This window comes from Zonotrichia leucophrys, chromosome 1 (genome assembly GCF_028769735.1).
Source record: "Zonotrichia leucophrys gambelii isolate GWCS_2022_RI chromosome 1, RI_Zleu_2.0, whole genome shotgun sequence".
Lineage (NCBI taxonomy): Eukaryota > Metazoa > Chordata > Aves > Passeriformes > Passerellidae > Zonotrichia > Zonotrichia leucophrys.
In genome coordinates, this window is record NC_088169.1 from 983,119 (window position 1) to 999,135 (window position 16,017).

At 44.5% G+C, this 16,017-nt stretch overlaps 1 protein-coding gene across 4 annotated transcripts in view; it reads right to left on the reverse strand.

Moving 5' to 3' along the window:
* Window positions 1–304: 304 nt before the first annotated feature.
* RCAN1 (regulator of calcineurin 1) overlaps window positions 305–16,017 on the reverse strand; it is a 44,611-nt gene continuing 28,898 nt past the window's right edge. Inside the window, exons 1-4 of one of the 4 annotated variants that reach the window (XM_064704209.1) lie at window positions 12,967–13,521; window positions 9,163–9,336; window positions 5,754–5,921; window positions 305–2,662 (exon numbers count right to left, since the gene is read on the reverse strand). In XM_064704209.1, coding sequence (XP_064560279.1) covers window positions 2,507–2,662; window positions 5,754–5,921; window positions 9,163–9,336; window positions 12,967–13,200 — 732 coding nt within the window. In that variant the 5' untranslated portion in view covers window positions 13,201–13,521 and the 3' untranslated portion in view covers window positions 305–2,506. Of the gene's footprint in view, window positions 2,663–2,977; window positions 3,299–5,753; window positions 5,922–9,162; window positions 9,337–12,966; window positions 13,524–16,017 lie in introns of those variants that run through there. The other 3 variants (XM_064704194.1, XM_064704203.1, XM_064704185.1) reach the window with 3 other exon arrangements.

Consider the following 16,017-nt stretch of genomic DNA (forward strand, 5'->3'; position numbering starts at 1 on the left):
GGGAATCCAGAACCTCTCTGCAAAAAAAAACCCCAAATTGTTCATTTTTAATAGAAATATTTCATGTATTCCCAATGCCCAGGGATTATTCTGGAGCAGGAAGATGCTGATACCTTTATCAGGAACTTGAATCAGGTTTGGAACATCCCCCCAGGGTTTTATTCATGAGCAGATTCTCCCATGTGGAGCTCATGCAATTCTCTGAAGGTTGGAAACCTTTCCAAGGCATCAATTTCTGAGGGCCTGGCACAACATTTGGAAGCTGAAAATTCCCATTTTGGTGCTGAACTTGGGAGTGGTTCTGTGCAGAAAACACCAGGACATTTACAAGAAGACAACAAAATATTTTAATTTCAATCTGCCCCGTGCTATACAAGTGTATAAAATACCAACTAAGCATCCATTGGAACATTACAAAAATAACCAGAAAAAGCAAGCAGCACACTGGAGTCATGGGGACAGGAGGTGGCAGATCCAAGCAGGAACACACTGAGAGCATTCCAAGATTTCCATGGTCCCCACCTCAGGCAGGGGTCAGGTATTAGGATGACAAAAATCAGATTTATTGATGGTTTGAACTGAAAAGCAGCTCTGCTTTTGGAGGGAACACAGCAGCAGCCACCTGGGTTTTGACTGCCAAAGTCATGCTTTGATTCCTCATGGAAGAAGGACAGGACAGGAATTATTCCCAATGCTTTGACCTGAATGTGGTGAGACACAGAGTCCAGCAGTCGTTTGAGAAACATGGAAAAGTCTTGGAAAGGCTTCAAGGCAGTTGTGGCAAACCTGCAAAGTTTTCCTCCATCAATTCCTTTCTTTTGGGTGTTGAATGCAGCACGTGGAGCCAGCTGAGGGCAACCCAGAATAATCTGATTTTCCTGTGTGTGCAGCTCCAGCAATCCATGGAATCAGCTCTTCTCAACCAGGGCCAGGCTTTGCTCCACCTCCCAGGGAATCACAATCCAAGCCAGAGCAGGAAATTCAGTGTATTCCTGGTCTCCAGGCCCTCCTTTGTGTTCCAGTCAGGAATTCCAGGCCTTCCAAACACCCTGTTTCCCTGCACCGTGGCCTGGAATGGCTCCACTCTTTTTAAAACAAATATTATTTAAAAAACCGAGGTGTCAAAGAGTCAACATTTGCTTCAATCTCTTCTCAGACCAGCTGTGGCAAGGGCAAACCAGGAGAGAGCCCCAGTTTGATTCCTAAAAACACAATGAGAGGCTCCAACATCCCTTTTCCAAGACCCCAAGTGGCATTTCCTAGGGATAGCAATTCCTGTCTCCAAAAAAAATCCTGACCCCTGTTTCAAGGTGAGGATCTCCAGTTTAAAAAACAGTATTAAAATATTTCTGCCATCTTTCTTCTTTAAAATTTGCATTTAGGAGCCTTTAAACACTGCCATAAAAAAGCTTCTCCCACATATTCCCATTGCTTAAATCAGCATTCCTTGGCATGAAGCATTTCATCCCAGCTGAGTTTGGAAGCAAAGCTCAGAAAGTTTGGATTTTTTGATATCCAAAACCAGTAGAAAAAGATCCAAGTGTGCAGCTTGGAGTAGGAATGGACAAGGAAAAGGCACTCCAGCTCTCCTCACTGCTTCCTGGGTGGAATTTTCCAATCCCAAGCAAATCTTTACTCACCAAAAATGCAGATTCAAGTTTCTCCATAGTTGTTTTTTCTCACTGGAAAAATCCCCCTGCTCTGAATATGCACCATCAGCATTATTTGAGTCCTTTTTTCACCCCTTGAGTCAAAGCTCCCAAACAAATCCTATTGGAGATATAAATTACCTGAACTTAAAATAATTTAAAATCCATGTATTCCAACAATTCTCCTATTGCACGTTTTTCCACTGCTTTGCCAGGTAAAACCCTCTGCAGGAATTCCAAAGGTTCAAATTTTAAAAGCACAACTTCCAGAGCACCAAAAGCAGGTGCTGGAGGAATTGGATCCTGCTGGAAAACGAGTGCCAATAAAACCAAATATAAATATATCATGTATGTACACATCCAGGAGGAATTCTGGGATGCTGAGATAATAAATACTTCGAAACAATTCCCAGATTTCCAGAAACTTGGGAGAAACTCTACAAAAGAAAGCAAATGACTTGAGAAGACCAAGAAGAAACATGCACAAAACCTAGTGTAAGAAAAAGGGTTAAATTCCCAAAATTCCCATCATCTCTCCAACCCTGTCATCCCAAGGTTTTCCAAACACCCATCAGGGGTGTCACAACAAGGAACTGTCCCGCAGAGTAAGCCCAGTTTGTCCCCAAAATGTCCCCTTCTCCCATCCTGCGCTCCCAGCACGTGGGAATTCGCTCAGCACACGGATCAAGGCTCCAAACCGAGCAGGGAATTCCTTTACGTGCAGCAAACCTGGGCTCCTCCTCCTGCAGCTGCGGCACCACAGCCGGGCGCTTCTCCACGGCAAATCCCTGGAAAGCTCCTTGGAAAGCTCCTTGGAAAGGCGGATTTCCTCCGGAGGGAGCGGCGCCGGGCCGGGCTCAGCTCAGCGAGGCGGGGCTGTACTCGGGCCGCCGGGTCTGGATGATTTTGGGTTTGGGTTTTTTGGGCTCCTCCTCGGCCTCGCCCTCCTGGTCGCTCTCACACACGTGGACAACCACGCTGGGGGTGGTGGCTGTGGCAGCGTGCAGCTCGTACTTGTCCCCTGAGGGAGGAGGGAAAAATGGGAATGAAAATGGGAATTCCTGAGGAAAGGGAACGTGGGGCTGCTCCATGTGGGGAATTCCTTAGAAAATAGGACATGGTGATTTTTTAAAGAGGTTTTTGGGTGGGGAATTCCTGAGGAAAGGGCACCTGGGGGCTGCTCCATGTGGGGAATTCCTGAGGAAAGGGCACCTGGGGGCTGCTCCATGTGGGGAATTCCTGAGGAAAGGGAACCTGGGGGCATTTTCGTGGGGGGATTTGGATGGGAATTCCTTAGGAAAAGGGACATGGTGACTTTTTAATGGGGTTTTTAGGTGGGGTATTCCTTAGGAAATGTCACCTGGGGGCTTTTCCATGTGGGGTATTCCTGAGGAAAGGGCACCTGGGGGCTTTTCCATGTGGGGAATTCCTGAGGAAAGGGAACCTGGGGGCTTTTCCATGTGGGGAATTCCTGAGGAAAGGGCAGCTGGGAGCTTTTCCAGGAGGTTTTTAGGGGGTAATTCCTGAGGAAATTTTGGGTTTGGGTTTTTTGGGCTCCTCCTCGGCCTCGCCCTCCTGGTCGCTCTCACACACGTGGACAACCACGCTGGGGGTGGTGGCTGTGGCAGCGTGCAGCTCGTACTTGTCCCCTGAGGGAGGAGGGAAAAATGGGAATGAAAATGGGAATTCCTGAGGAAAGGGAACGTGGGGGCTGCTCCATGTGGGGAATTCCTTAGGAAACAGGACATGGTGATTTTTTAAAGGGGTTTTTGGGTGGGGAATTGCTGAGGAAAGGGCACCTGGGGCCTGCTCCATGTGGGGAATTCCTGAGGAAAGGGAACCTGGGGGCTTTTCCATGGGGGATTTGGGTGGGGAATTCCTTAGGAAAAGGGACATGGTGACTTTTTAATGGGGTTTTTAGGTGGGGTATTCCTTAGGAAATGTCACCTGGGGGCTTTTCCATGTGGGGTATTCCTGAGAAAATGTCACCTGGGGCTTTTCCATGTGGGTATTCCTGAGGAAAGGGCACCTGGGGCTTTCCATGTGGGGTATTCTGAGGAAAGGCACTGGGGCTCTTCCATGTGGGGAATTCCTGAGGAAAGGGCACCTGGGGGCTTTTCCATGGAGGTTTTTAGGGGTAATTCCTGAGGAAATTTTGGGTTTGGGTTTTTTGGCTCCTCCTCGCCTCGCCCTCCTGGTCACTCTCACACACGTGGACAACCACGCTGGGGGTGGTGGCTGTGGCAGCGTGCAGCTCGTACTTGTCCCCTGAGGGAGGAGGGAAAATGGGAATGAAAATGGGAATTCCTGAGGAAAGGGAACCTGGGGGCTGCTCCATGTGGGGAATTCCTGAGGAAAGGGAACCTGGGGGGTTTTTAATGGGGTTTTTAGGTGGAGTATTCCTGAGGAAATGGGACATGGTGATTTTTTAATGGGGTTTTTGGTGGAGAATTCCTGAGGAAATGTCACCTGGAGGCTTTTCCACAGGGTTTTTAGGTGAGGAATTCCTTAGGAAATGTCACCTGAAGGTTCTTCCATGATGGGGAATTCCTGAGGAAAGGGCACCTGGGGTCTTCTTCAGGGGGGGAAATTGCTGAGGAAATGGGACATCGTGATTTTTTAATGGGGTTTTTAGGTGGGGAAATTCCTTAGGAAATGGGACATGGAGAATCTCTAATCATTCTTTTTTAGGCAATGTGACGTGGTGACTTTCAATGGGTTTTTTTTTTTAGGAAATGGGACATGGTGAATTTTCAATGGGGTTTTTAGGTGGGAAAATTTCATAAGAATGCTCAGTAACGGAAAAACGACAAATTTTTAATGCTTGGAAGGGCCTAAAATATTTGTTTTAAAGTTTCTTTTTGGTTTTCCTAAAATTTGGAAGCAAAACTTGGAGTAAAGGAACAGCAGCATGGAGCAGCACTGAACTCCCACACAAACTGAGGCTGCTGTGTTATTTATTCATTTATTCATTTATTTACTTATTTATTCCAAGTGCTCCATCAGAAACAACCTCTGCTTCCAAAACCCATTGCAGGGAAATAAAATCTCTGATAAAAATATTTCATAATAAATTATTAAGAATATTTAATGAGGAGATTCTTGATGGGAAGTTTGGAATCCCAACATGAGGGAGCTCAAAATTGTGCCCTGCCCTTTTCTCCATCCTTTACAATTCCCTAAGTTGGGAGGTGAACAGAAATTTTAAAAATTCTCCAGTAAAATGAATCTGACACAGTTTTTATTTTCTCTAATCTTATTAATGAGAATAATTATTCTCATATAATAAGAGTAATTGAATTCTGTTCAATGTTATTAAATGTGACCATTTTTCTCTCCCCTAAAATTAATAATACTGCCCCAAACAGGTTAAATCTGAGCTGGATTTAAGGAAAGATTAATTTGCACCAATTTTCATGGATAAGTTGTATAAAATATGGGAGAAAAGGGAAATCCAGGGATGTGATCATGAATCACTGGGGAAAGGAGGGGCAGGAATTTATCCCTCTTAAATTCCAAAGAATTTTAAGTTCATACTGATAGTTCCTCCTACACTCAGTAGCAGTTTCCTCCTCTGAGGAAAACAGAAATAAAAAGAAAAAGAAAAAATAGAAATGAAAATATAAATAGAAAGGAAAAAAAAAAGAAAAAATAGAAAAAGAAAATAGAAGTAGAAATTTATAAAAATAAATAGAAAGAAAATAAATATAGAAAGAAAATATAAATAGAAAGTAAAATAAATAGAAATAAAATATAAATGGAAAAAATAGACTAAAATATAAATAGAAATAAAATATAAATAGAAAGAAAAATAAACAGAAATAAAATACAAATAAAAATAAATAAAATAAAGCCAAGATATAAATACAACTAAAATATAAATGGAAATAAAATTAGAAATAAAATATAAATAGAACCAAAATATAAATAGAAAGAAAATATAAATAGAACTAAAATATAAATGGAACTAAAATATATAAATGGAAAGAAAAATAACCAGAAAATATAAACAAAAATAAACAGAAATAAAAATTTCTTGGAAAAGTTTTAGAATTCCAGGAAGTTTTGAGGTGTTTTCCTCCACCAAAATTCTGGTTTTTCCACCTTCTCACCTGGTCCTAGCTTGGAGATTGCATACAGGAGGTCGTAGTTGATGACTGGAGTGGCATCCTCCACTTGCTTCCAGTCCACGGGGGGAGAGGCAGGAGGGGAGATCAGGAACTGCTTGTCTGGGTTTGGGGGGGCCAGGTGGGAGCTCCCGATGTGCAAAGTCTGCAAGAGAAACCAGAGCCCCCCAAAGTGTCCCTGAATGCCTGAATGCCAAATCCCTGCAGCCCTGAATTCCTCAATGCTGCATCCACATAGCCCTGAATGCCTGAATTCCTGCATCCCATAGTCCTTGCATCCCTCAATGCCTGAATCCCTAAATTCCTGCATCCCTGAATTCCTGCATCCCATAGTCCTTGCATCCCTGACTGCCTCTATTCCTGCATCCCTCAATGCCTGCATCCCTGCAGCCTGAATTCCTCAATGCTGCATCCCTGAATCCCTGCATCTCTGAATGCCTCTATTCCTGCATCCCTGAATCCCTGCATCCCTCAATGCCTGAATTCCTGCATCCCTGAATCCCTGCATCTCTGAATGCCTCTATTCCTGCATCCCTGAATCCCTGCATCCCTCAATGCCTGAATTCCTGCATCCCTGAATCCCTGCATCTCTGAATGCCTCTATTCCTGCATCCCTGAATCCTTGCATCCCTCAATGCCTGAATCCCTCTATTCCTGCATCCCTGAATCCCTGCATCCCATAGTCCTTGTATCCCTCAATGCCTGAATCCCTCAATCCCTGCATTCCTGAATGCCTGCATCCCTCAATCCTTGCATCCCTGAATGCCTGCATCCCTCAATCCCTGCATCCCTGAATTCCTGCATCCCATAGTCCTTGCATCCCTCAATGCCTGAATCCCTAAATTCCTGCATCCCTGAATCCCTGCATCCCATAGTCCTTGCATCCCTCAATGCCTGAATCCCTAAATTCCTGCATCCCTGAATCCCTGCATCCCTGAATCCCTCCATTCCTGCATCCCATAGTCCTTGCATCTCTGAATGCCTCTATTCCTGCCTAAATTCCTTAATTCCTGCACCCTTGCATCCCTCAATTCCTGCATCCTCAAATGCCTGCACCCCTGAATCCCTCCATTCCTACATCCCTGAATTTCTGCATCCCTGAATCCCTGCATCCCATAGTCCTTGCATCTCTGAATGCCTCTATTCCTGCATCCCTCAATGCCTAAATTCCTCAATTCCTGCACCCCTGAATCCCTCCATTCCTGCATCCCTGAGTGCCTGCACCCCATAATCCTTGAATGCCTGCATCCCTACACCCCTGAATGCCTGCATTCCTCAATCCTGCATCCCTGAATGCCCAAATTCCTGCATGCCTGAACCCCTGGATGCCTGCATCCCTCAATCCTGCATCCCTGAATTCCTGCAGCCCTCAATCCCTGCAATCCTGAATGCCTCATCCTCAATGCCTCAATGCCTGCATCCCCTGAATCCCTCAATTCCTGCATCCTGAATGCCTGCAATCTATCCTGAATGCCTGCATCCTACGTATCCCTGCATCCCTGAATTCCTGAATGCCCAAATCCCTGCATCCCTGAATGGCTGCACTCCTGAATGCCTGAATCCCTGCATGCCTGAATCCCTGCATCCTTGAATGCCTGCAGAATCCCTGAATCCCTGCACCCCTGTATCCCTCAATTCTTGCATCCTTGCACCCCTGAATGCCTGAATGCCCAAATCCCTGAATGCCTGCATCCCTCAATGCCAGCATTCCTGAATCCCCAAATCCCTGAATTCCTGCATCCCTCAATGCCAGCATTCCTGAATCCCCAAATCCCTCAATTCCCACATCCTCAGTGCCAGCATTCCTGAATCCCCAAATCCCTGCACACCTGCATCCCCCAGTGCCAGCATTCCTGAATCCCCAAATCCCTGAATTCCTGCATCCCTCAATGCCAGCATTCCTGAATCCCCGAATTCCTGCATCCCCCAGTGCCAGCATTCCTGAATCCCCAAATCCCTGAATTCCTGCATCCCTCAATGCCAGCATTCCTGAATCCCCAAATCCCTGAATGCCTGCATCCCTCAGTGCCAGCATTCCTGAATCCCCAAATCCCTGAATTCCTGCATCCCTCAATGCCAGCATTCCTGAATCCCCAAATCCCTGAATTCCTGCATCCCTCAGTGCCAGCATTCCTGAATCCCCAAATCCCTCAATTCCCACATCCCTCAATTCCAGCATTCCTGAATCCCCAAATCCCTGAATGCCTGCATGCCTCAGTGCCAGCATTCCTGAATCCCCAAATCCCTGAATTCCTGCATCCCTCAATTCCCACATCCCTCAATTCCTGCATCCCCTCATCCCGGGGCTGTCGTGCCCTGCCCGGCACTCAGGGTGGCAGCACCAGCCAGGACACAGCTCTGATCCACCGGGATTTTCTTCCCTAAAACCCAAACCTCTGCCCTCCCACACCTCCAGCAGGACAGGGCCTCTAAGGCCTTGTGACAAATGGTGCCAGGAGTCATTCCCAAAAGTGGAATTCCAGCAGGGACAAAAATAACCTGGATCATGGGAGGTGTCCCAACACTTCTGGATTCGTTTTCCCCACTCGATTTTCAGAGGGAAAAGCATCTGGAAAAGCAGCTGGAAAAGCAGCCTGATGCCAGAGCCTGAGTTTGGGCAGGAGCAGAGAGCAGGGAGCTCCAGAGCTGCTCTGGTGGAGATTCCCAAGCCTGGAATGGGCAGGGAGAGTCTGGGACATTCAGCTCTGAGCCTGGAACGTGCAGATCCAATCCTGGAATGTGCAGCTCCAGAGCCATGGAATGGGCAGCTCCAACATTAAATGTGGAGCTCCAAGCCTGGAATGGGCATCTCCCAGCCTGGAATGTTCAGCTCCAGCCTGGCATGGGCATCTCCCAGCCTGGCATGGGCATCTCCACACTCTGGATCCCTCAGGAACTCCCTGGGTGCTGGCAGAACCCACCCAGCCTCCCCCAGCCTTTTAAATTCTTGGAATGTTCTCATTCCACATCCAAGGTTAATAAAAAAAATTGGGAAATATCAACAGCCTCCAAATGCGTGGAGCTCTGGAACAACCCTGGATTCTCAAATTCATCTGACAAAAAATGACCACGAAGGAATTCTGGGATGCTGGGATAATAAACTCTTTGAAACAATTCCCAGATTTCCAGAAACTTGGGAGAAACTCTACAAAAGAAGGCAAACGACTTGAGAAGACCAAGAAGAAACATGCACAAAACCCAGTGTAAAAAAAGGCTTCAGTTCCCAAAATTCCCATCATCTTTCCAACCCTGTCATCCCAATCCCAAAATTCAACCCCAAAATTGGGGTTTACCAAACACCAGCTTGGAAAAAGAAATCCTCCACATCAGGAGGATTTGTGGCAGTCAGAACAAGGAAAGCTTTAATCCCAAGCAGCTTTTTTTACCTGAGCAAAATAGAGTCTGAGCTCTTTTCCAAGGAATTCTGTCTTGTCCAGCTGGATCCTGGCATCTGCTGCAGACAAAGGGTTGCTGAAGTTTATCCTCACTCTTTTGAAGCTCTTGAAATACTGGAAGGTGAGGTCCCTGTCATAGGGGCGGAACAGGGACTCAAACTTGGCCTGGAGGCAAAGGAGCAGAGGAGAAAATCAGCATTAAACACTAAAAAAGGAATTAATTCTAAATGAGAAGTTAGTAATAAGGCAAATTACCACTCTTGAATATTGATTATTGTAACAGCTTCGTTTATTTTCCTGTTCCTTTCTAGAATGAAGTTGTCTACCTTATCCCTGATTTCTGTATCCTCCAAATACATCAATAATAATAATAAATGATGTTATCACTTATTATCTTATTACCACAAAATAATGTTGGACAAGACACTTTAATTTAGCTACAGAAGATATTGAAATGTTTCTTAGAAAATTAATACCCAAAAACCATGAAAAAAAAAAAAACTCCACCAAGCCTTTGCCCAGATGTGCAAATTTCAAAGGAACCACCACAAGTTTTCATAGAGAAACAGGAAAAAATCCTGATTTTCCAGCTCAATGTGATTTTCTGCAGTGACTCAGCAGCAAGAATGAAGTCCATGAACATCTCCTGCTGTTCTGAATTGAATTTCTGGAAAGTGCTTCCACTGTCCCTGCAGGATCCCAGAGACACCAGAGGAGCTGCCAGGCCCTTCCCAAGGCTTTTATTCCAATGGATGCAAATTGGGGGAATTTCCAGATATTTTCTCTCCCTAAAAGCTTCCCAGAAACTCAGGATAAAGCCACAATAAACATTATTCCATTGAGGGTTTTTTACTGTAATATTTTGAATTAGTAGGGGAAAAAAAAAGCAGGGAAATTACATAAGAAGGCAGAAATTAATTCATAATTTCGTTTTCCTCCCTGAGAAGCTGCACTTCACACACTCACCACAGCTGGGTATAAAATCATTCTGTTTTAAAGAGATTTTAAAATCAGAGCTGCTCTGCTTCTGCAACTTCTTCAGAATGAGCTCTGAAACAGGAGCAGGACCCTGAGCTGGTGCTTGGGAACCTCAAAATACATCTTTGGTATATCTGAAATGTGAGATAGAACCATGGAAAGTACACCCAAAAATTCCATTTCCAACTTCTCACTCTGTATTTAAAGACAGAAATCTTTTTCCTAATTTTAATTTATTTAAATATGTGATTATAGAGATCAGAAATACCACTTTATCACTATGACACTTCAAAAAAAAAAAGTTATTTTTTGTCCTTTAAGTATCTTGGCAGTAACAGCTCACTGTATCAGGACTGATAAGTATTTTATATTCTTTTATATTTACATTATTATTTATTTTATATTGCAAATCAGCTAAATACAGACCCAAGAGGATTCCTTATAGTATTACCAGGAAAAAAAAGCCCAGGAGAATCACATGGATTATAAATTCACGGATCTTGCTGCCAAAATCAGTGAAGGAACAGCAGCTCTGAACTCCCACACAAACTGAGGCTGCTGTGTCATTTATTCATTTATTTACTTATTTATTCCAAGTATTCCATCAGAAACAACCTCTGCTTCCAAAAGCCATTGCAGGGAAATAAAATCTCTGACAAAAATATTTCATAATAAATTATTAAGGATATTTAATGAGGATTCTTGAAGTTTGGACTCCCAGCATGCAGGAGCTCAGAGCTGTGCCCTGCCCTTTTCTCCAAAATCAGAATTGCAGAATCGCAGACTCACAAGGTTGGGAGAGCCCTTCAGGATCGTGGAGTCCAACCTGTTCTGTTCCCTGAATCTCAAATAAACCTGGCACTAAACCCAGGCTTTGTCCAACACACCCAGGGACGGGGACTCCACCAACCCTGAATGAATTCAGCCATTCCAGAACTGATGAAATATTTGCTGAAAATTCAGAATACACCACACAGTCCAAGAAGTCTGGAGGGAAACTTGAGACAATTTTCCCAAGCACAAAGAGCTAAAATTGAATAATTCCCAGAGTTGGAATCATTCCCATCAGAGCACACTCTCCAAGACTTTTATGGCAAACTGTCCCTGTCACATTTTCTGAAAAATCCTCTTTGCCCAGGATTTCTTCTCCTGGGAAACTGAGAAGCCTCAGAGAAAAAGGAAAACAATATTATCTCTTTGCTTCTGCTGTGTTCTGTGGTTGGAAATTGTTTATCCAACATGTGAATTGTTTTTACTTAATAACCAATCACCATCTGGCTGTGTTGGGACTGAGGAGGCAGCCACGAGTTTTTAATTAGTATTTTGTTGAGCCTTCTGTCTGCATCCTTTCTCCATTATTTAGTACAGTTTTAGTGTAGCATTCTTTAATATAATAGAATATAATGGAATATAATGGAATGGAATATAATGGAATATAATAGAATTAATATAATATAACAGAATATAATAGAATTAATACAATATAATAAAATTAATAGAATAGAATTAATATAATATAATAATAAATCAGCCTTCTAAGAATGTGGATTCAGATTCTCAATTGCCCCTCTGTCCTGGGACCCAGCAAACACCACAGCAAACTGCAATTTCCCTCTTATTAAGCTTTTGTCTCTATCCTTTCTCTGTTCTTTAGTATAGTTTTAGTATAGCATTCTTTAATATAATATAATGGAATATAATGTAGTGCAATGGAATGGAATGGAATCGAATAGAATTAATGTAATAGAACGTAATTAATACAATATAATTAATAAATCAGCCTTCTAAGAATGTGGATTCAGATTCTCAATTGCCTCTCTGTCCTGGGACCCAGCAAACACCACAGCAAACTGCAAACCTTTCTCTGTTCTTTAGTATAGTTTTAGTACAGCATTCTTTAATATAATAGAATGTAATATAATGGAATGGAATAGAATGGAATTTAATAGAATTAATACAATAGAATTAATGTAATATAATAATAAATCAGCCTTCTAAGAACATGGAGCCAGACTCTCAATTCTCCTCCATCCTGGGACCCAGCAAACACCACAGCAAACTGCAATCCTTTCTCTGTTCTTTAGTATAGTTTTAGTACAGCATTCTTTAATATAACAGAATGGAATATAATGGAATGGAATGGAATAGAATGGAGTTTAACAGAATGGAGTTTAATAGAGTTAATATAACAGAATTAATTAACATAATAGAATTAACAGAATATAATAATAAATCAGCCTTCTAAGAACATGGAGCCAGACTCTCAATTCTCCTCCATCCTGGGACCCAGCAAACACCACAGCAAACTGCAATCCTTTCTCTGTTCTTTAGTATAGTTTTAGTACAGCATTCTTTAATATAATAGAATGTGATATAATGGAATGGAATGGAATAGAATGGAATGGAATAGAATGGAATGGAATGGAATGGAATATAATGGAATTTAATAGAATTAATACAATAGAATTAATGTAATATAATAATAAATCAGCCTTCTAAGAACATGGAGCCAGACTCTCAATTCTCCTCCATCCTGGGACTCAGCAAACACCACACCAAAATGCAAACTTTTCTCTGTTCCTTAGTATAGTTTTAGTACAGCATTCTTTAATATAATAGAATTTAATATAATGGAATGGAATAGAATGGAATATAATGGAATGGAATAGAATGGAATAGAATGGAATTTAATAGAATTAATACAATAGAATTAATGTAATATAATAATAAATCAGCCTTCCAAGAACACGGAGCCAGACTCAATTCTCCTTTGTCCCGGGCCCCAGCAGCAGCAGAACCCCCAGAACCCACACGTACCCTGCTTTCCGGCTGGGTGAAGAGCTGCCCGTCGGGCAGGCAGGCGATGAGCGAGCCGAAGCTGTAGTGGAAGTTTCGGAAATGCATTTTTGGGGCGGCCCCGCAGCTGCTCGGGAGCCGCGGCCGCCGCTCGCAGCGTTTATAAAGCACAGCCAAGGCAAGCGGGGCCAGCCCAGCCCCTGGTGACAAAAAGCTCTGCGAGCATCCCGTGGGTGACAGCCAATTCCTGAGCATGCTTGGGAACAAAATGTGAGCGGCGCTGGAAAGAGGTGACGTCAGTAATTAGTCAGCTTCCCCCTGCTAATTACCGGGAGCATGGAAAATGCGGCTGAGCCGAGCGGGGCAGCTGCTGCCGCCTCTTGCAGCATAGTTTCCACTGGCGGTAATTCCATGCAGCTCCGCTCCGCGCATGGAAAATGTTCCTGCCCTGGCAGGATGCTCCAGCAGCGGGCTGGGGACGGGGCAGCAGGGAAAAGGTCTGGGTCTGGTGCTCTGGGGATGGGACACAAATCCCTGAGCTCAGTTCTTGTGCCACCAAACAGCCACAGGTGGAAATGCTCTGGGAATGGGGAGAAGGCAGCAGGAAAAATGTCTAATTCTGATGCTCTGGGGATGGGGAACAAATCCCCCAGATTGGTTCTTGTGCCACCAAAGAGCCACAGGTGGAAACTCTCTGGGAATGGGGAGAAGGCAGCAGGAAAAAAGCCTAATTTTGATTCTCTGGGGATGGGACACAAATCCCTGAGCTCAGTTCTTGTGCCACCAAACAGCCACAGGTGGAAAAATCAAGATGTGTTAAAGGGAAATGTTCCTGCCTCAGTAGAATGCTCTGGGAATGGGGAGAAGGCAGCAGGGAAAATGTCAGATTCTGATTCTCTGGGGATGGGACACAAATCCCTGAACTCAGTTCTTGTTCCACCGAACAGCCACAGGTGGAAAAATCAAGATGTGTTAAAGGGAAATGTTCCTGCCTCAGTAGAATGCTCTGGGAATGGGGTGGAGAGAAGGCAGCAGGGAAAATGCTCAATTCTGATTCTCTGGGGATGGGACACAAATCCCTGAACTCAGTTCTTGTTCCACTCAACCACAGGTAGAAACTCTCTGGGAATGGGCTGCAGAGAAGGCAGCAGGAAAAAAGCCTAATTTTGATTCTCTGGGGATGGGACACAAATCCCTGAACTCAGCTCTTGTGCCACCAAACAGCCACAGGTGGAAATGCTCTGGGAATGGGGAGAAGGCAGCAGGAAAAATGCTCAATTCTGATGCTCTGGGGATGGGACACAAATCCCTCAGCTCATTCTTGTTCCACTCAACAGCCACAGGTGGAAACATCACCCTGTGTTAAAGGGAAATGTTCCTGCCTTGGCAGAATGCTCTGGGAATGGGGAGAAGGCAACGGGAAAAATGCTCAATTCTGATTCTCTGGGGATGGGGAACAAATCCCTGAACTCAGTTCTTGTGCCACCAAACAGCCACAGGTGGAAAAATCAAGATGTGTTAAAGGGAAATGTTCCTGCCTCAGTAGAATGCTCTGGGAATGGGGAGAAGGCAGCAGGAAAAATGCTCAATTCTGATGCTCTGGGGATGGGGAACAAATCCCTGAGCTCAGTTCTTGTGCCACCAAACAGCCACAGGTAGAAACTCTCTGGGAATGGGGAGAAGGCAGCAGGAAAAATGTCAGATTCTGATGCTCTGGGGATGGGGAACAAATCCCCCAGATTGGTTCTTGTGCCACCAAAGAGCCACAGGTGGAAATGCTCTAGGAATGGGGAGAAGGCAGCAGGAAAAATGTCTAATTCTGATGCTCTGGGGATGGGACACAAATCCCTGAGCTCAGTTCTTGTGCCACCAAACAGCCACAGGTGGAAAAATCAAGATGTGTTAAAGGGAAATGTTCCTGCCTCAGTAGAATGCTCTGGGAATGGAGAGAAGGCAGCAGGGAAAATGCTCAATTCTGATGCTCTGGGGATGGGGAACAAATCCCCCAGATTGGTTCTTGTGCCACCAAACAGCCACAGGTGGAAATGCTCTGGCAATGGAGAGAAGGCAGCAGGAAAAATGTCAGATTCTGGTGCTCTGGGGATGGGACACAAATCCCTGAACTCAGTTCTTGTGCCACCAAACAGCCACAGGTGGAAAAATCAAGATGTGTTAAAGGGAAATGTTCCTGCCTCAGTAGAATGCTCTGGGAATGGGGAGAAGGCAGCAGGGAAAATGCTCAATTCTGATGCTCTGGGGATGGGGAACAAATCCCCCAGATTGGTTCTTGTGCCACCAAAGAGCCACAGGTAGAAACGCTCTGGGAATGGGGAGAAGGCAGCAGGGAAAATGCCCAATTCTGATGCTCTGGGGATGGGGAACAAATCCCCCAGATTGGTTCTTGTGACACCAAAGAGCCACAGGTGGAAACTCTCTGGGAATGGGGAGAAGGCAGCAGGGAAAATGTCTGGTTCTGGTGCTCTGGGGATGGGAAACAAATCCCTGAGCTCAGTTCTTGTTCCACCAAACAGCCACAGGTGGAAATGCAGAGATGGATCTGGGGGAAATATTTTCCTGCCATCACAAGGAGGATTCATTTGGAAGCTTCTTCAAAGCAGCTCTGGGCATTAATTACAGCTCTTGCCTCATTAAACACCTTCCCAGCCCCACGGAGCAGGGAGGGTTTCTCAGGGCTTCTTTTGTGCCTCTTTTTCCTACCAAAGCCTGGCAGGGTTCTGCCAGAACCTGAGACACAGCAGCAGGGAGCAGCTCTGCAACCTCAATTCCTGACATTTTCTGGGGCACCTGAATCCCAAAGGCTTTCCCAAAAAGCAGCACAGAACACAGGTTTTTGTAAGGGTTTTCTGGTCTTTTCTTGTGTGTTTGTTGGGGTTTTTTTAAAAGCAAGAACCTCTAATAAAACCTCATCACCATTTCAAGTAATTAATGAAGTTTACACTGAAGCTTTCACAAGCTATTTGAAACTCTCCCATGCACTGCAGCTCCAAAATTACAACACAGTCAAAATCTTAAATGCCTTCAGTTCATTCTGGTTTAACACAGAAGCACCAG